The following is a 25,588-nucleotide window of genomic DNA, read 5'->3' on the forward strand; positions in this document are numbered from 1 at the left end:
GTCAGTACAGTATAGTTTGCGATTTGATTTAACTCGTGTTTTAATTAATTGACTGGTAACAATTTTGCATATAGAGGTTATCGTTAAAAAAAGCTTCCTGATTTTTTTTTAATTTTATCCTAAAAAAAGGATTGTTTTTTAATGATACATCTAGGCGGACGTGCTGACGAAAATCGAACCGCAACAATGGTGTTGTCAAAATATTAACCATTTCTTAGATCGCCAATGCGCCACCAACCTTGAGAACTAATGTAATGTACCTTGTGCAGTGGCTGATTTACCAATAGGCTAAGACGGCTGGAGTCTAGGGCGGAAGATTTAGAGGGGCGGCAAATTTAGCCCAATTTTTTTTATTATCATACAGAAATAAAAAAAACTTATAATTATATGTATACACTACGTCCGTAATCCGTATACTTGTCACTAAATACACCGGTACTGACAGAAATATCACCTATTTCATAAGCATACTAATAACGGGAAAAAGCAGATGTAATGAGGACGATAGAACACAAATCATAAAGTTGCAATTTCGGAGAAAATGTAATCAATATATGCTTTAAAACTAAACTAACGTATTGAATATCAAATCAGCAGGGGCGGCAAAAATTTAATAGCCTACCAGCGGCAAATTTGTAAATCCGCCACTGACCTTGTGGCTGTAGTTACACTAACTCACTTATCCTTCAAACTAGAACAAAACAATACTACTGTTTGACGGAAGAATATCTGATGATTAGATGGTACCTACATTGACGGGCTTACACAAAGCCTTAGGACCAGGAAATACACAACACGACAAATAAACTTATTTATTACAATCTATAATCGTGTTTCTAATATAATAATTATATATTTGGCATCTCTTTGTCCGGATCAGCAACCTTGTTCAGGTTGTGTATAAAATTAAGTTAGCTGTTTCAAAATTGACTTATCAGGCTATGATTCACATATAATCTGAAAATCTGACAATATTAATGCATGAAATACTCCACCAACCATAACGAACTTCAAAAGCCATGTAACCCACAATTACCCATGGCGTGCACCATTACCATGTGTAACCTTCAATACATCCAACATTAGGCTCAACGGACGGACAGACAAAAAACAATTGCTATAATTATTATAAGTGGCGGACGCAGGCACCGATGCCCAGTTCGCTATACGCAGTCGCGGGACGTTAGCGTCATTTGATTTTTTTAAACAAACACAGATAAAAAATGCGTAGCAAATAGACAGACTATACAATATTGTTTATTTATAGTAAACAGGTTCTGCATGCGGTCAGTGCCTTGTGCTGGGATGCACTAGTGCATTCGTCTCAATATGGAACGATTTACGATTTTGGTAAGTAAATACTCTTTTTAAAGATATTTTTGTACTAAATTGTATATTTTTAAATAATAGCAATAATTTTATCAGTGCAATAACTCCATAAATATGCTGTTATAAACGATGATATGAATAATGTTTTGTTTATACAAATCGCAAAATAATCGAAAATATTATGTTAGATACAGATAATATATATGTTGTAAATATCAGCATTAAAATAATTATTTATTTAACAAGAAAACAAACTTTTTTAATAACGTACATGATTTCGGTAATCGTACTATTTTTATTAATTAGACACAGCATTAAACGTATAGCTGCAATATTATTGTGCGAACTTTGCGTCTAAAAGAAGATTTATTAAGTTGAAAATAAAATCACTTGCCTGAGTTTGAGCTAAAATGGCTTTATAAGAGTACAAACACAAAAGTAAGTAGGAAAGTAGGCAGAGAAGCGGTCAGTACAAGTATGTAAATAAACTCCTTACGACATTGTAATAATAATTTTATACAGTTGAAACTCGGATACCATGCATTTACGAAGTTAAGATTACTTGGGATAAGTTATTCTAATACACAAAGATTAATTTAAAATACTTTTTCACAACTTACTTTTGTTATTTATTTAATTAGATCAAAAGAGTAACTACTGAACTCCTTGTCATAAAGTTTCTGTATCAACATTCCAAAACAGCGGTGGTATTTCATTCAATAAAATCTTTAAACTGACGATTTATAATTCATAAAAGATATTTCAAATCACTGCGACTTAAAATTAAATTTAAAATAAAATAAAATTAAAGTTAACTTTGATTTTATTTTATTAAAAAAAAAACTTGTGTGAAATAGAACACTGTTTGTCTTCTAAAGTATTATATATACGATATTATAAGCATATGTCTCCGTCAATACAGTAATTATACAACAATTTGAAACGCCGCATATGATTACAATGAAATAAATAATGCTTTTTTAATTTAGTAGGCGTTTTTGGTATTATCAATTAACTTCATCATCATCAATCAATCAATAAAGGATCAACGAATACAACAGAAATGGCACGGGAAATTATAGTATGATCTTAATACAAAGTTCATAAACTCAACTACTTCTACTAAACCGAACTTCATCTCTAACATATAATTATGAATTATATATTTCTATAGGTAATAAATAAAAAGGGAAAATTAACACTTTTGGGTATTCAGAATATATTACATATGATTACATTTCAACTAAAAAAATGTATTTGAAATGTTGGGAATGAGTAACTATTGAGTTTTTGCCGATTCTTCTCGGTCGAATCTACATTACGGACCAGTGGTAGTTTCACATTTGACACTGATCCTTATATTGACGATTCAAAAGTGCTTGTAAAGGTCTTTTTGCATAAAGTACAGTTTGATTTTAAATTTTGACCGTTCTAGTGATAAATATTAGACAAACTCAGTGTGATTACAAGGACAGAAAATGCACAAAAAATTGTGGTTGGTATTGTGGACACAAATTGATAATAACCAACTGAAAGACTCTTTGCAATCATGACCAGACATGCTCATGTCTAACTTTATCGACAAGCATGTATAAAAATACTTTTTCTATATATTCGACATTATGATTTACATAAATTCATGCTGATTCTTCTCGGTATATATTCTGAACCGAAAAAAATGCTTTTACGTGCCCATTAAAGAATATTTTTATTTTCCATCAAACTCATAGATTTTAACAGTTATTTAAATGCAAACTAGTGTATACAAATAATTATAAAGATAATATAAAAATAAGTAATAAATGCAAATATTACGTAAATGCCCACAATTGCACTCATCGAGCATGACCTCTGAAAACAATGGAATGATGTCACGTAGGGCTCCGAATGCAGGCCTTGGGGTAATTACTGTACTATTGTGATTTTTTTCGTCCACATTAAATTAATTATACTACTCATAGTATCGTAGATTAATTGTCTGACAAAATTTCATACATAGAACAATAAAACTAAACCAGAAATGATAACAATAGCGTGTACGTACTAGGTGCTTTGAGTGGTACCTTTTAAATTTTAATTACACCTCTTTAATTTTGTTAGGCGTCTTGCCAGTATTCCACGGGGTTTTGATATTAGCTTCTTTTTTATTTGTTATATTTACATCAATATTTACGTCTATGTAAAATATTTCTTTTTTTAAGTATGTTAATTGTCAAAGATAAAAGAAATATATTAAATAAAATGTTTTTAAATATATGGTTTTAATAAATTTTAAATATATTTATTAAAAAAGAGTTTTTTTTTATAGTATCATATAAGTTATAATCATAATTTGTAAAAAAATATTTTGTTCAACTTTTGTTTTTCAATTTTCAATATACATATGCGATAAATAAGAAAAGGTTAGAAAAATGTATAAACATGATTTTTACCTACATTTTTAAATCATCTATATCTGATATGATAATGTCAAAAATGTGCCAACATTATTGATAAATACGTTTATTAATATTGTATTATTCACTTCACTTTAACACTGAAACTCATTTCAGATGATGAAAATATTAATGTTATCATATTACGAAATGTGTGAATAGATGATACAAATGCCGGAAACAAAACAACGACAAAAACAAAAGCGAAACGCTAATTACCAGCGCTATTAAAAAGCACATTATTACTTGATGCAACGCAAACCGATTATAGAATTGACTGATGTTATCACAAAGAAGTACAGTATAAAATAAATTAAAAATGACAAAGGAAAATCAATCTTAATTTATCATTTTAAAAGCCATATTTGATTGCATTATTTTGTATCCAACGAATGTAATATTATGTTCGTATTTATGAGATTATATTATATAATATATATATTTGTCACTGTATAGTAAGCGTTCAATGTGCATGCAACTGGACAGTGAAATGCTCTGCTTTTGTATTTCAACACTTTTTTTAATGCGAATTAAACTAAATAAAATAGGTTTTTTAACCGCGTCGGACAATTATTTATGTCATATATTTTGTTATATTGCTTATTTTGAGCTGTAGAGCGCTTGGTGACGTATCATACAAAATTTGAAGAAGTTTTGTTATTTTTATTATCTGTATTTATTATGGGTATGTTAGTGTCATCAGATAATCGAAATTACATAGATGAAAATAAATGTAGTCTGTTTGCTGACTAATGATAAATTTGGATAGGAGTATTAAATTTTTAATGTAAATTGTATGATCGTGTGTGTGTATGTGTGAAAATCATATAATGAATCTCCCGTTTAAAACTATTTGATAAGTTACAATTTCGAAAAAGATTGATGCTGACATTGAATGTCTGATGTTATTTTAGATTACATTTGAATAGTGTCGAATATTTTGTTTCAGATTATATCGATAGCAGTATGCATTGTTCAGTGTCAAGAACAAAGCGAAAGTGTATTGTCTGCTATCTTGAGCCCGGCAAAGAATTTGGTCCGTCAAGAAAGGAGTTACTATGAAAGATATGGTTACGGACGACCGTATGACAGGCTAGATGACAGGCCGTCAAGGTGTGGGCGATGCGATGACGACGACGACGATTACGACAGGGGACGCGACAGGGACGACGACCACAGATCTAATAGACCAACTTACAACAATAGACACGATAGAAATAAAAACAACGACGAAGATGACGGTAGAAGATATGACAACGATAGAAACAATGGAAATAAAAATGGAACGGATGATGATAATGATGATAAGAAAGGTTCCTACGATGACAAGGATAGGGACAAACATTACAGTGGTAGGAGAAATAAACACAAGAATAGATACGACGACAGAGACAGATATAGGCCTGATTACTACGATAGATTTCTAAGAGATCCATACAGGGATAGATACGATAGGGATAGATACTACGACGATCCGTATTCAAGACGACCTTCCTATGATAGATATCCGGACAGATATGATGATTATGGTGGAGGATACGACGGGTATGGCAGTTCGGGATACAGAAGACCATATTACGAGGATAGATATAATAGAGGAACTGGATACGACGATTCGTTTGGTGGTTACGGTCCAGGAGTAGGAAGAGGTCCACATGAAAGGTAAGTTGCATAATTAAGTATCTGTCCTTGATTTCAAGAAACTACAAATATTTTTATATCACCATCAACCAAACGCTACTTTACCGTAGGTATGCCAATAGCCTTAGGAATTAATAGAGCTGAATATTATCTGATAACAATTTATAAAAATACCAGCAAAATACAAATTGTTTATCATAGTTATTACTGAATTAGTCAGATCTCAGGGTACATAATAATAAAACTGTATATAATGGAAATTATCTCAAATACCTACTAGTTCTAGTTGAGTATCGTAGCATATATTTTGACATCAACAATGATGTTTTTCTACCGTTAGTTTTCAATCAGGTCAGCGAACAATGACATTGAAAATCCAATATCACTGTAGCGTCAAACGTCAATAGTCGAATTTCCAACGCTTTCCCCTGAAATTGTTACAAATTATCCACATGTTGAATGACCAGTTTATAATGGAAACGGATTATTGTAACGGTTACATCCTGTGATGACGACATTGATTTTATATTCTATTGAATATTTCCTTCATTGAAATTGGTGAAAATGACAAATGAAATAGAATGGTATTTGATTTAATTTCTCTTTCAAAATGTTTGCTCACCTATTTAAGCTTTTTTTCATATTTTAAAAATATTAATTAATAAATAATTGATTTCATTGGATTCAGTGGACACTAAACATACTAACATGTTATCTATAGGCTCAAGTGATGTTCAAAAGTTTTTAATAATAACTTTTACAGTTATAAAAATCAACCAAGATTATCCGAAGTAATCTATTGATAGATTTTATTATAAAAACAAGTTTGACGTTTATACATTGTATAAAGTACCCAGACGAACAAAGTACTAGAGTTAATCTTGTTTGTTCGTGTTTAAATTTTGAATGTCGTTACTAAATTATTTTTTATTTATAAATCCTAAATGTCGTTAAATAATACACTTGATGGTAGGGCTTTGTGCAAGCCCGTCTGGGTAGGTACCACCCACTCATCAGTTATTCTACTGCCAAATAACAGTATTCAGTATTGTTGTGTTCCGGTCTGAAGGGTGAGTGAGCCAGTGTAACTACAGGCACAAGGGACATAACATCTTAGTTCCCAAGGTTGGTGGCACATTGACGATTTAAGGAATAGTTAATATTTCTTACAGCGGCATTGTCTATGGGCGATGGTGACCACTTACCATCAGGTGGCCCATATGCTCGTCCGCCAAACTATACAATAAAAAAAAAAAAATACAAGTTGAATTCATCACGTACCTCGGCTGTGCCATAATTAATAAATACGGCAATAAATCCCATGTTTTTTATACAAACAAAGATTTACGATCACAAATACACGCCTCTCAGTGTGTATTTAAATTTATTAGCGTCTATAATTACATACGATTGGACACAATAATTATTAAATAATTTATATTAACAATACAATTAAGTAAATAAATAAGTACAATTAAGAAAATAACAGTAATGTTGACTCAAGTAGATTTATTATTATAAAATAAATATAAACTTATCTTTATTCAGGACCGGCGTTAACCAATAAAAGTGTAACTAATTATACTGTAAAGCTTATTAGCGGTATTTCTGTTATTATATCTAATACTAAACAATAGCCTACAAATGAAGTCAAATTAATATTTTGTAATTTTTTAACCGAAACTATCCGAAATAGTCGGACAATCCGAAATAATTTCGTATCCGTAACTATATCTGAAAACGATAGAATATTGTTCATATATCTGTCATACATCATCAGGATACAGATTCCGTATACATTATAGATCGGAAATGATAGATATATCAAACACACGAAGAGTTAAGAATCTGGTACTAATTGGATATGGATATGATGTATAAAAATCAATATATATTATTATTATATAGAACTATAAAATATTTACTTAATTATTTATTAAAAATAGCGTCTTATTATAACCAGCTTTATCCTACAATTTGAACACGATTAAAATTGTTAAGTGCGTTTGCAAGTGTTTAATTGATAATAATACAAGTAAATTAATTAAAACTAACATAATTGTTTTATTATTAAATTACTAAGAATATACGTCGTCATCTTAGTTAAGTTGTTATAAATAGCCTCGAATCTAACAACTTAATGCTGATAAGAATATTTTGAAGGTTTTCGACCTGTAGCGGTAATCATTTTTTATTTAGTTATTATATTATTATGCAAATTCAGCTATTAAGGAAATTGTTAATATGCTATTGAGTATATAATGATCTCGTGTATATTTGGCTGCAGGGTACATTATTATCATTACATAGTATAAAACAAAATCGCTTATCGCTGTCTGTGCTAATCTTTACAGTGGCAGATTTATCAATAGGCTAAGTAGGCTGAAGCCTAGGGCGGCTGATTTAGAGGGGCGGCAAATTTATCCCGCTTTTCTCATTTTAAAGATATAAAAATACCTAAAATAATTATATGTATACACATTACGTCCGTAATCCGTATACTCGTCACTACATAGCGGGTTGCAAAAATAATCTTGTAACTGGCAGACATATCACCTAGTTCATAATCATAGTAACCGGTAAAATGTAATGAGAACGATAGAACACAAATTTTAAGTTAATTAAAAGTTGCAATTTCAGAATAAATGTAATTAATATGGTTGTGAACTAACAGTAACTATAACCAGTCAGAGGCGGAGAAAATTTAATAGCCTACTAGCGGCAAATTTGTAAATCCGCCACTGGATCTTTATAATTACACCAAATAATTTGAGGCGATATTTTAGTAGATAGATTGATTCAACAGGAAGGTTTATATGTGAAATGCTACTGTAGAGAAATACTGATAATTTTAGAGGTTTCTAAAGTGATGTCGTAAAAAGCACATTCTGTAATATATTTAGTATGAGCATTGCACCCGTGCGAAGGCGGAGCGGGCCGCTTGTTGTGTAATAAATCATTATACCTGAAAACTTCTGGTACTACAGTCATGTTTACCACTTCTGGGTAAAGGCATCTTTTACTGTTCAATATAAGGCTAATAAAATATTTGTTACTATACAATTACAATTACTAGAGTTTTAAAAAAATCCTAGCTCGAAGGCTGCCTGGAATAAATCGCCAGTAAGCGCTGAGACATTTTTGTGGCATTACTTTTATATAATATGGGTAGGTGGACAGACAAATGGGCCTTTATATGACGTAGGATGCAAGAACAGATATAATTATTACAAATTATCCTCACTTTGTTTCCGTGTCCATTGAATACAACGATTAATTATAATCAAAAATATACCTCAATTTTAATACAAGATATTCATATATGGCGGAAGAATCACAGATGAGTATGTATAAATTATAATATACTGGTTTGCGTAAAGCCTCTCTTCTCCATTCAAACCTTAATAATCTTCTTTTATACACTTTTGGACTAAGATGAGAAATAGAGGAGCATTTTGAGCAAATCATGGAAATAAAATTAGTCATATCAGTTTCAGACCTTGGGACGAGACGTATCGCGGTCAGTCAGGATGGGACGCAGGCGGCAGAGGTTATTACTTCGCGTCAGGGCGACCAGATGCTGGTTCGTGGGGACAACGGGAATACTCTAGGTAATACATAAAATAAAAAACTCTGTAGATGCCATTTATACCCTAAATTGAAACCAAGTCTTTCGAAGGATTATAGATATGCATAAATTCTTAGGCATCAGTCGTTTGTGTTTCTAATGACCTGGATGATATTTGTTTATAATATGGCCCTACAATAATTAGAATAGTTCACTTGATAAAATAAAACAAAACACAATACTTAATAATATTGTGGTCCGATTTTTAAGGTTACTGAGTCAGTGTAACGATACGCTCAAGTGAGGTCTTTGTAATGTAAATTATTGTTAATATTTCTTACAGTGCTAATTAAAATGGGCAGCAATACTAGGTGTATTGCTTTGTGGATTTCCAGTCTGTCTTATCTATACTATAATATTAAAAATGTGACAGTAACTCAGTCTGTCGCTCTTTCACGACCAAACCAACGAAACGAATTTGATGAAATTTGGTATAAGGTATGAGTCGAGATGGCCCAGTGATTAGAACGCGTGCATCTTAAACGACGATTGCGGGTTCAAACCCAGGCAAGCACCGCTGATTCATGTGCTTAATTTGTCTTTATAATTCATCTTGTGCTCAGCGGTGAAGAAGACATTGTGAGGAATCCTGCATGTGACAAAATTCATAGAAATTCTGCCACATGTGTATTCCACAAACCCGCATTGGAACAGCGTGGTGGAATATGTTCCAAACCTTCTCCTCAAAGGGAGAGGAGGCCTTTAGCCCAGCAGTGGGAATTTTTCAGGCTGTTGTTGTTGTTGGTATAAAGCAAAGTTAAAGTCCCAGGAAGGATATGGACTACTTTTTTTGCCTAACATATGACAACCAACCCCCTTAAACGCGGGAGAAGCCGCGGACAACTAGTTGTAAATAAATAAAAAAATCCATTTGCAATTTCAGACCTGTTACATCTGGAGGCGGTTGGCAAAATGTAGGATACAGTGGTTATTCGAGCGGAAATAATGGATACTCAAGTGGCAACAGCGGATACCCAGTATACCGTGGTGCCAGTGGATATGCTGATGGGTACCAGGACTTAAATGTTGGATACGGACAATCTAGTGGCTGGCGGAATGTTGGCGAACGAAGACCGTATAGAGATCAAAGGTATGGCGTGATAGATTTTCAAAATCTTAAATTGACATTTTCTGGCTATATGAAAAAGGATTTCTCTAACATAAGTTTACTACACAAAACTTTGTTGTACCGAGCTGACCTACTTAATACATGTGAGATAATTGAATATTAAGATTTGAAACAAGTATATCCACGTGCTTAATTTTGGTTACCAGTTCATGAACACGTTTAAAATTTTATAATTATTATAATAGAAATATTTTTAAAGAATAAATAAATAAACGTGTGAAGTTAGTGGTCATATTCAGTCCTTATACAAGTAATGTCACGTGACTTTTTTTTTCTAAAGCGCTTATGTAAAGATCACAATTCTGACTATTATAGTATATCCGAAAGTATTGATCTAAAATTTGATTGATATATACTAACTGTTCCCCTTTTAAAGTTTGTTAAAAAGCGTGTTTTTAATTATGCATATTTTGCTTTTATTTAATATAATTTAAATAGTCGATTGCCGTTCTTGCTTACCGTACCAATAATTACTTCTACGTTACCTCTATCACTGCGAAAATGAAGTACATTTTAATTAAAAGTATATGTATATAATGTGAAAGATTAGGAATTAAAAAAAACTATTTTAATTTTTACTAATGTCAACATTTTCTTTATTTCAGTGGCGTTGCCAACTTGGATAAAAGAAAAGCGCAACCATATGACAGCCGATACGGGCAGAATCAATCCGGCCAAAGTCAGATAATAACATACCAGCCAGGAACTTACACACACAGCAGTACCACGCCTTCCACGAGCTACTTATTTCAACGGGAAGACGAAATAGTAACGAGAGCTGAGACAACAGCGCAGCCATCTTAGATACGGCGTAACATTTAAAATTCCCGCCAAATTTTTCCCGCCTTTATATCCGTTGATATGAAATATTTTGTACTTTAATGAAACAGATTAAAAATTTACAAATAATTTTAGTTCAATTTATTTTTATGACGTTTAAGTATGTTTTGAGAAAAACAAGCAAATTGTGTTTCATGAGAGTTTGATATTAAAATACTTAAGGATCAAAAAATTGCTAATACGCTTTCTAGCTCCTATTAAACATAACTACATTAATTATCTGTTAATAATAATAATTATTAATCCAATTACACTTTTTTTAAATGTAATTCTTATATTCACACAGAAAAATTACGTAATATTAGAAACTGTTAAAATAGAGATCTTATACATTAATCGATTTAAAAAAACAGTTTTGACCGACGTTTTCGTATTTGTAATTCTGATTGTTTTTTTTATGGTATAGCTTGGCGGACGAGCATATGGGCCACCTGATGGTAAGTGGTCACATCACCCAATGAAGCTGTAAGAAATATTTACTATTCCATCGTCAATGAGCCACCAACCTTGGGAACTAAGATGTCATGTCCCTTGTGCCTGCAGTTATACTGGCTCACTCACCCTTCAAACCGGAAGACAGCAATACTGAGTACTGTTATTTGGCGATAGAATAACTGATGAGTAGGTGGTACCCACCCAGACGGGCTTGCACAAAGCCCTACCACCAAGAAAATTGAATTGAAAATTGTATCGCAAATAACCTTCTTTGTGTTCAACTTTTTGACGACCTCCGTGGTCGATTGGTGTGTACACCGGTTTTCATGGGTACGCCACTCTGAGGTCCCGGGTTCGATTCCCGGCCGAGTCGATGTAGATTACCATTAGTTTTCTATGTTGTCTTGGGTCTGGGTGTTTGTGGTACCGTCGTTACTTCTGATTTCCATATCACAAGTGCTTCAGCTACTTACATTGAGATCAGAGTAATGTATGTGATGTTGTCTCATATATTTTGTTAGGCCAAATTTACGTTTTGGGTGTTCACCATATACACGAGAATTATAACTAATACCAATAAAGATTGAGTAATTGATTTAAATATTGGACTTTTTGCAATTGCGAAACTTGAAATACGATTTCGTTTTTAATTATAATACATAATAATGGATTAATAATTGTTGTCTTTAAGCGAAGGTTGACCGAGTGACAAGCGAGCGCCCGAGCCAATGACAAAGTACTAATAAGGTTTCAAAGCGAATTTGGAGCAATATGTTACTAATGATATCTTGTAATCCTCAATTATCATGTATTAATATTAATCATGTTGTAAACGATAAATTGTACTGATAATTAGTTTGTTCATTGAATTATTTACGTATAAATGATAATACAATTAAATAATTTCATTGTAATTAAAATTCAAAAAAATCACTAAAAAAAGTATCTATCTAGTAGCTTTCTAGGTTTAATTTTACTCGATCGTTTTGTTTATGGGATTATGACTTCGACTTCATATGACAATTTTTTAATTCTTTTTCGCATCAGATTACGAATTTAAACCCTTATGAACGCTATGTAAGGTTGCCAGAAAACTTATTATTTATTACTAGCAACCCGCCCCAGCTACGCATGGGTGTTATTTATTAATAAAAAAATTGGTATTATCAGAATTGGATCGTTACTTCCAGAGATTACCCTACATACAAACATTACTGTCACAAAGAGCATAAAAATATATTTTACCTCCCACTTCCCATGTGCGCCACCTTACAATGCTTATATTTTATTAAAATGCTAATGGACGAAGGCGTATCATCATAAGGCATAATTTGAATGATTGCCTTTTTACTTTAAAAGCATAAAATTATCTTAATTATTCTACTAAGCCTATACCTAATTCAAAAATACATAATTGAATATAAATTTATACAAAATCCGCAAGGGATCGCTGTTTTCTTAAGCTAATGTTTAGTCTGTAACTGTAAAATAATATATTTAATTACTTATCAAAAATATCCAACAACCTTCGCGATTTCTAATCGATTCAAGTAATCATATCTTTAAAGAACGTAAATTATAAGCGAGCAATTAACGATATGATAAAATGATTAAACCTATCTACTTGGAGTATGCCAAGGAACCAGCCATTCCGCCTAACATCCTTGTAAGTTGGACGACGTTTGTAGAAAATAGGAGAAAATACTTTTTAATATTAATAACGGATTACTTACAGTGTTTTTAGTTTTTATGTGTATTAATGTTAATCTGTATTTGTCTTTCCTTTTGATTAAAAAATAAATGTGATACTCTTTTTTTTTTGTTAAGGTAGGGGAAGGATAAATACAGATTAGCAATTAGTGGCCAGTGCTTAAAAAACTGTTATAATGACGCAATTAGACTCAGTGCAAGTGGCGGAAAGTTCTGGTCCTTCGGCCGTTGTAGTTGTTAATGGAAATGAAGAAAATACGTTACAGACGCCGTCTAATAAAGCGTAAGTTATATTTTTGAATTATTTAAATTTCGAATTTGATACGTTCTTGGAGACGATAATTTAAATATGCTTAAAAAAAGTTTTTAATGTTGGTTATTTTTTTTTAATTTATGGGTTTTCTTTTAAATGTCCTTGAATAATTTCTAAATCCATTAGAGTTAGACCAAAGACATACATTTTTATCGCTAATAAAGCAATAAATGATACAACAATATCGCTTACGTAAGCCCTTATCTATCGAGTGTATTATTTACTTGTAAATGTAATTTTATTAAATATCTCCGATGATTTTATACCCATATAAATATTTTATTTGATATTTACCTCTGATTAATTCATAATCAAAAACGCCGAAATCTATTTTTATAGCTGCAGAAATGTAGTTACGGAAAATATAAACTAGATATTACCTTCTGTGGAAATCGGGTTACTAAATTTACAGGAAAAGTTTACCTCGTTGTAGATAAACAGTATATTGTTATACTTAGGAATAAAATTAAGCATATTATAAGAAAAGCCGATAGCAATGATATCTTAATAAAGAGGGCGAAAGCGTCATTAAAAAAAACATTAAAATTAATGCTTTTTTCTAGGTGACGATTGCATCTTTATCCTTAATAATATTATAAGTACAAAAGTGCGTTTGTTTTTACGGTTTGCTTCTTAACTGTACAATTTAGAATTGATAATCCTGATATTAAGCATATACGTGGACAGATATAAGAGAAAGGTTCTAGTGCCAGACTTGGTGGAAAGGATCAAAAGAGTTTCTAATGTCATATAGTATTAATAAATGATTATCTGTATTTTGTAAGCAATTAATCGGATTCGATTCGCGTGTTATCGTTTGCGCCTACGTCTATGGAATACGGCCCACGTAAGTGTCAAATACAACTGGTTTGAAGTATAGATCCGCAAACCATTCGAGCGTGACGGAGGAATATCCAGTGCTTATGAATGAATGAATAAATATGAAGATGAATTTTCTTTGGTTTTTATTACCAATCATCATCATCCTCTTGCTGTATTTGTGGCCAATAATTATATACTATGTACTCGCACACTAATAAATATGACGTTTAGTTAGCAACAAGCGTATAATACGACACAACTTAGATGTAGCGTCGGCATAATTCGTAAAACCGATCACATCCGAATTGAGTACTATACCAAATTATCAATATTTATTTCTCATGTGATTATGATCTTTACACAAACGTAATAACTTGTAATGTCATATGACCTAATATATTCTTCAATCTGCCATGTCGATTTACATGCACTTGCTATCTCGAGTTGGACTGACGCGGGAATTTATAGCAACCAATAGCGTCGAATAGCGCGATAGGGAGCTATTTCTATTGGTCGTGTAAATCGGCAATAATCGGTTTGATTTTCATTTCATTGCATTTTCCGATGCTACATCTAATTTGTGTCGTACTATAGTTGTATAATCTAAACCCTTATACCTATACCGCTCCGAAGCCTTATATACCGAGTCGGGTAGTGTACTATAAATTGTACTTGAGAGAATTTAAAAGGTCAATAAATTCGTCATTCGTACGCTATTATCTGTTTTGATATGAAATATTTTATCTATAATTGCTTTTGAAATAAATGCGACGGCGGGTTATAAAAATATCTTTCACTAATATAATTTCTTGATATTTATAATAATTCACTCAAGATTTTACTTCTGAGATTAATTTTATTAACAGTTTAAAAGAATAAACATATTATTTGTTCAAGTAGATTTATAAAATATTTCTGTTCACAAGTTTCTATGATTGTCTACACTTAACACTGAGATCTTTTTAAATCCTACTAGCGATTCGCCCCGGCTTCGCACGGATGCAATACTTATACTTAATATACTACAGAGTTTGTTTAGTTAGAACATCACATTAGAAATTTATAAAAATATACCTTCTTTTCCAATCTATTTAAAAAAAACCGCATCAAAATCCGTTTCGTTATTTTAAAGATCTAAGCATACATACGGACAGACGACAGCGACTTTGTTTTATACTATGTAATGATGATGTTAATGATTTACTACAAACGTTTTAGGAAACGTGTTTTTAACACAATGGTCTTACATAGAAGTACTATTTTCCTTTATTTCATTAAAATGCAATGACAGTGAAAAGATAAAAGTAGGTATTATTGTCCTTTATTTCATTAAAATGCAAAGACAGTGAAAATATTAAAAAAAACATAAAAAAATAGTAATGTGTAATAAAACCGACTATCAAGCGGGCAAAGTCCTGGACACCAGCTAATATAATATGATTATCTTGAATTTTATTGCAACCATTACAAATAAAAGCCTTACTGATACGTAGTAGTATATATATTTAACGATTATAACGATTTGTATACTTATCTTCGGTATTTGACAAGATAAACGAAAAGTTAAGCTATAATAGGGTATTTTCGGTAGTGTAAAACAAATTATTAAATTAAATATACTTAAAAAAAAGTTCTTTGAGCCTCTAAATCAAAATTTTCAATTTATTATATTATAAAATTAAAAGTCGTAATTTTTAACCTGTATATCACGTAACCTAAAATATGAGCCGCCTTGGTATGGCGTCAGATAGGCTAAAACTGTCATTTCAATATCGCATGGCACTTAGAATAAGAACTTTTCTGGAGTTTTAATGCTAGTATTTGTATCTACAAGGAGTTGAGATGGCTCAGTGGTTAGAACGCGTGCATCTTAACCGATGATTTTGGGGTTCAAACCCAGGCAAACACCACTATATATATGTACTTAATTTGGATTTATAATAATTCATCTCGTGCTTGGCGGTGAAGGAAAACCTCGTGAAGTGCATGTGTTTAATTTCATCGAAATTCAGCCACATGTGCATTCCACTAACCCGCATTGGAACAGCGTGGTGGAATATATTCCAAACCCTCTCCTTGATGGGAGAGGAGGCATTAGCCCAGCAGTGGGAAATTTACCAGGCTGTTACTTTACTTGTAGACATAGTGTCTACAACAAACAACAAACAATCAAACAAACGATAGTGATTGTAATACATTTTTTTTTTCAAAAACACTAAATATTTCCAAATATGTAAATTGATAATAAGACTCAATAACCGCTAACTTAATTAAAAGAAAAATAAATGTTTCAATTTATATTTTCAATATTTTACACAATCATGTGAATCGAATAATTTCGATTGCTTAACAATTTTGTAATATTAACACCGTATTGTTTGCGCAATTAAATTAGTAATTTGTCTTTGATTTATATATTTTCAATATTTTTGGTCCTCTATTATAATAAGGTTTTATATCTTATAGGTTAAGGTTTTGTACAACTTATCTTTTAAAAAAAATTAAAAATGTTTTTTTCTTTTTAATTCCTTTCTTGTGTTTCATATAAAAATAATGCATTTAACAAATAACTCCGTTTCTATTTAAAAGACTGTCGATTGTAATAACTCATATTTTACGTGAAAAGATTGCTAACAAATATCAATGAAAGCACTATGTTACATATGTATGACAAACCTTGTGGGCCTAATTTATCGGGAATTTATCTTAATTGAACGTGCATTCAGAGACGTCAGGGTTGACACGGTAGAGGTTACAGGGAAGGTAAACTTGTATAAGTTCAAGAAACAAGTCAAGATGATTATTTAAGATTATTTAAAACAATTTTAGGGACGTTATAGAAAACACAGTTGCTATATATTTGAGATGATGTCATATGTCACATACAGTGGCGGATTTACCAATAGGTTAAGTAGGCTGGAGCCTAGGGCGGCGGCAGATTTAGAGGGGCGGATAATTTAGTCCAAATTGGTTATTATCTTACAGAAATTAAAAAAAAACTTATACTTATATGTATACACATTTATAATCATACTAATAACGGGAAAAAACCGATGTAATAAGGACGATAGAACACAAATCATAAATGTTGCTAAAAAAAGTAGGGACGACAAAAATTTAATAGCCTACTAGCGGCAGATTTGTAAATCCGCCACTGGTCACATTTGTCACAGACATTTACTGTCAAAAGTGTTAATTATTTTTAATCTGTATTAATAATATAAATGCGAATGTAACTTTGCTACCTCCATACGCTTAAGTCACTGGTCCGATTTAGATGAAATTTGATCTGGAGATAGTTTGAGTCCTGGTGGAAGACATTGACTACTTTTTTAATTAACTCCTCGTAGGGACAGGCTTTTAACTTTCGCGGAAGTAAACCGCAGGTTTTCTTTTTTATGTGATGATAAATTCAGCTAACAATCACTATATTTAAATCTAGAATTAGACGATTTACCTATATAGTTCGCTATAAGGACTCACATAGAACGATATTAAAGACCGTGCAAAGTGGAGTAGACTTAGTCGGAAGGCAGACCCTGCATATAGCCGGGATTGATAAATGCTAAATAGAAGAAGACCTATATAGTTCACTATTTAACTTCCTTTCTATAATCACTAAATGCATACTTGAAATAAGCATATCAATAAATTATATCGGTTCATAAATTAATAGTCCGTGAAGTGTAAACACTGGGTAGATGCTATCTTTTTTTTAAAAAGTTTTGATTTATAGCCCCACGTGGGGGAAAGTAGCGTGGATATATCAATTATTAGTTTTCCTTCACAATCGAGAAAAAAGTAAATTAAAATGATTACTCTTTTTCTGTATAATTACAGACATAAAAAAAGAATGTACATTTAGTACTATTTTCATTTATTATAATTATAGATTAAAAGAATATATTTAAAATGTTTTAAAATTTTTGAAACCCCTGTATCGTTCAAATAAAACGCTATTGATGAGATTGTATGGCGTATTTGAGAAGTTTGTATTAGTAATAGACATTCTAGGTTAATTAATTTATGATGCCATTCGATATATCTTTATTACAATGATGTAAGTTCTGTTGTAACGTTTTAAACATCAGTCAAGAAACCTTTGTGATATGAATATTTGAGAATAGCTGATGCAGTGGCTTGCTCAGAACGCCGAAGACATTGCCTGGTTGTAGTAAAATACATTACTGAATAGTCATTGACTTGGCCCAGTGATTAGAACGCGTGCATCTTAACCGATGATTTCAAGTTCAAACCCAGGCAAGCACCACTGTTTATAAGTGCTTAATTTGTGTTTATAATTCAGCGGCGGTGAAGGAAAACATGTGCATTTCACCAACCCGCATTGGAACAGAGTGGTGGAATGTGTTCCAAACCATCTCCTTAATGGAAGAGGAGGCCTTAGCCCAACTTTAGGAAATTTACAGGCTGTTACTTTACTTTACTTTACTACTCAGTATCTTTAATGCACGTTAATCTTTCGGAAGAGAGTTTAACTGCGAAATTACCAACACTCGGGTTGAGTTGTCTTATTGAATTATGAGAATACGGGAATGCAGAGTGCACCTGTGTTTGCCCACACACTTAGCACTATATCTGCGCAGTAAGTTAGGAAATGCTCTAACCGAAATTGTTCGGGACAACATGAAAGTAAAGCTAATATTTATTACTTAGAACTAAAGTAATAAATTAAGTGCGAGTAATATTATGTCGACAGAAAATTATGTCTGTTGTACAGAAGCCCTCTTAGTAATTTATTTTAATCGATATTTGTAAGTAACAACAGAAACATATTATCTGTAAGAATACCAAGTCACTAACTATCACGGTTTTTGAAATGTCACAAATTCTTTATCTATTAAAAAAATATATATATCTTTATTTATAAATAAGCCCTGAATAAAAAAAAATGATAATAATATTATAATATATAAATGAGACAACATCACATACATTACTCTGATCCCAAAGTAAGTAGCTAAAGCACTTGTGTTATGAAAAATCAGAAGTAACGACGGTACCACAAACACCCAGACCCAAGACAACATAGAAAACTAATGATAAATAAATAAAACTTAATTATGAATAAACAAAAAAAAAACCTTTATTAATTGCAGTTATTAGCAACATGTTTTCACTATTATGATGATTATAATTAACTATTATTAATATATATTTGTATACGAGTAAATAAGCAAACGATAAAATAACATAAAGAAACTAAACACATACTTGCGCTAACGATAATGGCAATGGCTTTCCTCATTATCCTTACTCGTAAACATTATCATTCAAAGCAGATGGTTAAAGGTAAATTAACATTACTTATGGCCTATGGGAAAGGACAAATTAAAACACTGACGGCCTTATAACGCCGACGTTGTGATCTCTCTTTCTAACATCAGTAATTTAACATTCGTAAGAAAGAGACAGTCATGTGTGACAATGTTGCAATTTCTAGATAACTTTTATTAATAAGGTAGGAAGGCAGTTAAGTCCAGTATTGATTGCGAATTGGTATTATGGGATTGTAGTGTTTTTTAGGAATAATAATTCCTAATTCTGCATTTTTTATGGTATAGGTTGGCGGACGAGCATATGGGCCACCTGATGGTAAGTGGTCACCATTACCCATAGACAATGACGCTGTAAAAAATATTAACTATTCCTTACATCGTCAATGTGCCACCAACCTTGGGAACTATGATGTTATGTCCCTTGTGCCTGTAGTTACACTGGCTCACTCACCCTTCAAACCGGAACACAACAATACTGAGTACTGTTATTTGGCGGTAGAATAACTGGTGAGTGGTTGTTACCTACCCAGACGGGCTTGCAAAGTCCTACCACCAAGTGAATTATATTAAACGTTAAATTAAATAGGCAAAAAGTAGCCTAGTCCTTCCTTGTAGTTCAAATTTGCTTTAATACCAAATTTCATCAAATTCGGTTCATTGGTTTGGTCGTCAAAGAACAGACAGAGTTACTTTCACATTTGTAATATAGTTATAGAAGTATAGATAACAAATCGTTTTGTATAGATCCTCAAAAATATCAATATCTTTGAAATGAGTAATTTAAAAATAAAACCGGCTTCGTCATCTCGACGCGACACATAAGGATCTGAGGTATGATTCATGCGATATTTAATCATAGCTTATGTGTGTGGGATATATCAGTAATTCTTTAAATCCCACCGTTAGATTTATAAGTAATCCTGTTACTCCACCTATATAAGTTACTAGTGTTATTAATATATGTTTTAATGGATGCGAGTAGCCGGAGAAAGACCACAGTGGCGTGCACTTGGAGAGGCCTTTGTCCAGCAGTGGACAAAAACGGGCTGATGATGTGATGTGATGTGATGTTTTAATGTCAATAAACAGCTGCTTCACTTGAAAACAGTAAAATGCATATAAATCATAAATGCATATAAACATAACAGAATGTTACAAATATTTTATACAAAAAATTAAGAAACAACAGGTACACAAATATCATTATTTTTGATTATATGCAAAAAAAGTTCTTATAAGTAATAATACTTAGTAACTACTAAATACTAAACAAAAAACATACTATTATGGATACTAATTATTAATTGGGCATAGATCCTACCCTATAATTCCTACATACATAGCTTTTACATTAGACATACATAGCCATCTGTCAGTGAAATTTAGACATAGACAATTTTGAAATTAAAAAAAAATAAAGAAGTTTCTAGATTTTTATACTCAGAAATATTGTTTACATGAAGCACATGTTATATTCACCTTATAATTTAATGTTATACGTGATTCCTACTACGATCTTCCTGATCGTGGAAGGCCGTACTTTACTTATTTCCTTTTCCTCGTAACGTTTGTTTTGAAATTTTATATAAAACTTGCATATGTATATCTTTCCTTATGCGTAAATTTACCCGCAGTTCCGTTTATAGAGAAATAAACTTAATGCCAGCCAAAACCTGAGTGTCTTTGGAAAGTACTTATTTCCCAGATGACATACTACACACACACACACACGCGTGCGTACACACACAAACACATTTTACGTGGAATAAAACTTACTATAGTGTCTATTTTTAAACGTTTTTATTTTATTAAATCTTTTTATCAATGATCAAATCTTCTCTTGTGACATCTTGTTATAGTATAACAACAATTACAACAACAACAACAACAACAGCCTGTTAATTTTCCAATAGTGAGTTAAGACCTCCTCTCCTTTTCGCTGTTCCAATGCGGGTTAGTGGAATACACATGTGGCAGAATCTCTTTTGAAATTAGACACATGTAGGTTTCCTTACGATGTTTTCCTACACCGCCGAGCACGAAATGAATTGTAAACACAAGTTAAGCATATGAATTTTCGGTGGTGCTTACCTGGGTTTGAACCCACGATCATCGGTTAAGACGCACGCGTTCTAACCACTGGGCCATCTCGGCCTTCCTAACAAGCCCTTTGCTGAAATTTTGCACAAATCTTTGTTCCTAAATACGAATTTCATTATTTTCTATAAAAACTTGTTATTTAAGTAACATTTATATAAATAACTTAATTTCGTTTATTTAATTACCTTGAAACATCAATATATGGAAGTAATCAGAACAAAATAACAATTTCAAGGTAATTAATCAACAATTAAATAATTTACGTATGTTAGGCGATCCATAGTCACATCTGATCTTAAAAACGTGCTCTTTCAATCCTTGGTGGGTGATTAACCTATTAGCATAAACATTTAAACCTTAACGCACACACATAGTTTTAATTACACAGTGTTACAAAAACATTACCTTTAAAAGTTGTTGAAATGACATAGAAATTACTGTCTGACTGACTACTGATTTTTGTAGTAGCAATATTTCTCATAAACTATTGACATAATATATGTAACAATTACTAAACATATTATTGCAAGGAGTTTATTTCCAACAAGAAGGTTGTATATAATCATATATACTCTGTATATAATTAACGAATAATTAATACATATGTTTACGTTTAAACACAGGCTTTATGAGGCTAGTATGAATTTGAGATTACCTACTGTTATTTATATTCAGTTCAGAAGTAACAAGTTCTACGTTCATCGCACTGTTGATATGATCTTGTGTCATTTTAATTTCGGCATCGTATCATCTGCATTACACTATTCAGTACAAAACGAACACTGTGTAGCAAATGGAAAACCGCGATGACACAACACGAGCTCTCACTTGACCGGTCTCGCGGCTGACGCCAGTTTACCGCCAACGCTCGCATGGGTTTCATGTCAACCGACGCCGCGACGGTTACTGTCCGTTAACGCAAACGTCAAATTTTAATAATTATTCCCAAATAAACTTGACAGTGTAACTTTTTTTTAAAAAAAAACGGGGTTTACAATCGTTCTGAAACTTGCGTCATAGATTCACAAGTGATAGATAAGGTGATAAGCGGAATCGATATATGTTTTTTTTTAATATAGTACAAAGTTTGGGAGTTTTCGTTAAGTGATGCAGCGGGAATGTGCATTGTCGGATGTATTATAATCGAGTTTTGGCTTGAACGAGGTGAGTGTCTTTTCGCGAAGTGAGGTCGATGACTTAGACTTTATTTAAAATTACACATAAAAATAATTTTATTAATTACACTTGAAAAATATGATATTTAACAGCGTATTCTAAATTTCTGGGAAGTACAGAATTTTTAATTTAGAGTAATGTTTACATTTCTTTTTTCATACAAATGCTTTAATTGGCCAAAATTAAAAAAAGCATCGAGTGTTTTCATAATGTAATGAAAAGCTTTTGATTCGCTTCGCCGAAAACGGAGAATTGGGTCACATGCACAAAATTGCAACATAAATTCATAATTAGAAAGAGGTAAATGCAGAATATGAAGGCGAATGCATTCGGCCTTATGAGTACAAAAAGAAGTTAAAAATAGAACAGTATTAAAATATTTATTTACTATTTAAAGTAAAACTGAAATGTTCGACTAGTTTCTACGAAAAAGAAAATAGATGTATGACCTAAGTCTTATAAAATAGAAGTTAATTACAAAAGTGTAATGTAATATGCAAACTACAAAAACCGTAATGTATTAAATACATAGAAGTTGAATCTGACAGAAACTGTAACATCTTATAAAATAAAATATATTCCAAATGGCAATTGAAGAAGGATGATATTTTATTTGTGTTTTACAAAAATAGAACAGTCTTTCCATATTTAAATTTTGTCATTCCTTCACTTATGTTTAACCAATAATATGTTGTTTTGTATTCCTCATTCCGCGTTGTATTATGCTTGCCAGATCTAAAGCTGTAAACAATATGACCTAATGCGTTTATTAAATTTCGTGCCTCATTTGTTACACCATGATTTCAATCGTTATTACATAATTCTCAATAAATGTTTATCCAGATCCAATCAGCTGTAGCATGCGAGTTCATAGCTCAGGTCATTGACGCCTGGTATAGGTCTGCGCCATATTTTATTTTTCAAAAAGTTCTTAGTCGTGTCGACCACAGATTAAATACATAAAATTGTATTATTTAAGTTATAAAATAATGGATTATATACGGCCTTCGTTTTGTTAACGATTGAGGTAACTGGAGCAAATCTTCGCATATCGTAATCTTGTGGTCGATTTAGATATGGAAATTTATTTATTTCGAATGTGTATATTTTTAGCTTTTGTTTATTTGGCCCCCAAACACCGCGATTGTTTTCCTTTTCTGCATAATTAAGAGCTTACAAATGATGGAGCGTTTTGTAAGAGAATATATTACGGAAAATTTCCATTTCTTCTAAATATATTTAGATAGACGGAAAACAATCGTTTTTTATGATAATATACTGGATTAAAAGTAGGTTGACTATCTTTTCTATTTCTTAAGGACTTATTATCAAGCACAAATAGTACGCAATTGTAACACGTCGTATATACATATAATATAGGTAACATATTACGTATATTACGGTTGATGTTTACAAACATAACTTATGTTTTAGAAATAACTTAGCATTAATGTTTTCCACCATAATGTTCTTTAAAATATTTCATTCATCTAAATCAGTAATCCTGAAATGTGCTTATTATTACAGAAGAGTTTGATCAACCTTAGGGTACGGTAGGGTGAATGGTACGTTAGCCACCTGCCACAACAAGATAGGTCACCAACACCTTTGTACGCTGTAAGAAATGTTAGCCATACATTACTTTGTTAAGGTGCCATCGCCACTAACTTTGAGAGTTTTTTGTTTTTATGCCTTTTATTTTCGCCCCGAATTAAATAAGGAAGCAAGGTCCAGCATATGTGTATTATGTCTTGCTAGTAGAATGGCCACCATGACAGAAATATATCAGGACAAGATCGTCATATGTTTTATCAATGCACCGTGTCTCGTCAGCGGTCATATTTATGGTCACTCTATTAATGCAATAGACGATTGACTCATATCCAATAAATATTTTAATAAATGATGTCACTCTACGATATGTTTACTTAAATCAATACTCGATGTCATTGTCCATATTATAAACCTAAAGAATTCTATAATGAAAGACTTGAAGCATTGTTAAAAAATTGGAGATGACGTATTAAATATTCCAAATATAACCAGAAAAATATAAAGGTTATTCTTAGTTCATGTTTTTATATGTGACTATGTATACTTAACTTGTTCGTATTATACATACGCTTAAACAGACCCATAAAACAATTGAATATATTTTTTTATCTGGACTTGCGTGAAAAATTTAAATTTGGAATTCTGGACTGAATTTTTCTCAATTCTCTTAACATTCAGAATTTCACTCGTGAAATTGACAACCGGCTTAATTTTGATATTCGTATCCTATAAATTTTATAATGATTATAGTCAAAGTCACATATCATAATTATATTGACATTTCACGCTCTTGTTTTACGGTGATTTTCGACTTCCCTCTTACGGAATACGTCCGCAGGTTCGTTTGATTTCCATATAATAAATTCGAATGAGTTTGATTTCTAGTGTGGGCTCTCAGAGAAGATTTTTGATAAACTACAAGCAATTAAATCATGTATTACATTAATTTATTACCTACGGAACACATTGAACCGGTTTTCTGTATTCTGAGCTGGAATTTGACCACGAATAAATCTGAGACGTACTCGAATGTGAGTCGGACATTATCGTTTCGGCTATATTCGTGTTAAGACTTTAATTTTTTTCTTTTTTTTTAGGCTATGGTTGAATTTTGTTCGGAAATTTTATATTTATATTCGATTTATTTACTATATTTTAAAATACATTTTACAAGAAATA

At 31.8% G+C, this 25,588-nt stretch overlaps 2 protein-coding genes across 4 annotated transcripts in view; both read left to right on the plus strand.

The window, feature by feature from the left end:
- The first annotated feature begins 1,169 nt into the window (after nucleotides 1-1,169).
- Nucleotides 1,170-11,072, plus strand: LOC124534485 (aspartate and glycine-rich protein). Its single transcript, XM_047110387.1, has 5 exons — nucleotides 1,170-1,350; nucleotides 4,714-5,426; nucleotides 8,897-9,016; nucleotides 9,917-10,123; nucleotides 10,768-11,072. Exons 1-5 carry the CDS (start codon nucleotides 1,330-1,332, stop codon nucleotides 10,964-10,966), a joined length of 1,260 nt encoding a protein of 419 aa, XP_046966343.1. The 5' UTR covers nucleotides 1,170-1,329; the 3' UTR covers nucleotides 10,967-11,072.
- A 2,012-nt stretch (nucleotides 11,073-13,084) lies between these two features.
- The window catches only part of LOC124534078 (unconventional myosin IC), a 60,712-nt gene continuing 48,208 nt past the window's right edge, over nucleotides 13,085-25,588 (plus strand). The window contains exons 1-2 of one of the 3 annotated variants that reach the window (XM_047109744.1): nucleotides 13,085-13,103; nucleotides 13,265-13,430. In XM_047109744.1, the coding sequence (XP_046965700.1) occupies nucleotides 13,324-13,430 (107 nt within the window). In that variant the 5' untranslated portion in view covers nucleotides 13,085-13,103; nucleotides 13,265-13,323. Of the gene's footprint in view, nucleotides 13,104-13,221; nucleotides 13,431-22,523; nucleotides 22,844-25,588 lie in introns of those variants that run through there. The other 2 variants (XM_047109743.1, XM_047109745.1) reach the window with 2 other exon arrangements.

The sequence above is a fragment of the Vanessa cardui genome, chromosome 12, assembly GCF_905220365.1.
Source record: "Vanessa cardui chromosome 12, ilVanCard2.1, whole genome shotgun sequence".
Taxonomy (NCBI): Eukaryota; Metazoa; Arthropoda; class Insecta; order Lepidoptera; family Nymphalidae; genus Vanessa; species Vanessa cardui.

What these genes read in the sequence shown, in the direction of transcription:
- LOC124534485 (XM_047110387.1), top strand. Translation starts at nt 1,330, where the DNA reads ATGGAACGATTTACGATTTTG. An exon ending in GGAAGAGGTCCACATGAAAG is followed by an intron (nt 5,427 to 8,896) that starts GTAAGTTGCATA and finishes TAGTCATATCAG; the next exon opens with TTTCAGACCTTGGGACGAGA. An exon ending in AGACCGTATAGAGATCAAAG is followed by an intron (nt 10,124 to 10,767) that starts GTATGGCGTGAT and finishes TCTTTATTTCAG; the next exon opens with TGGCGTTGCCAACTTGGATA.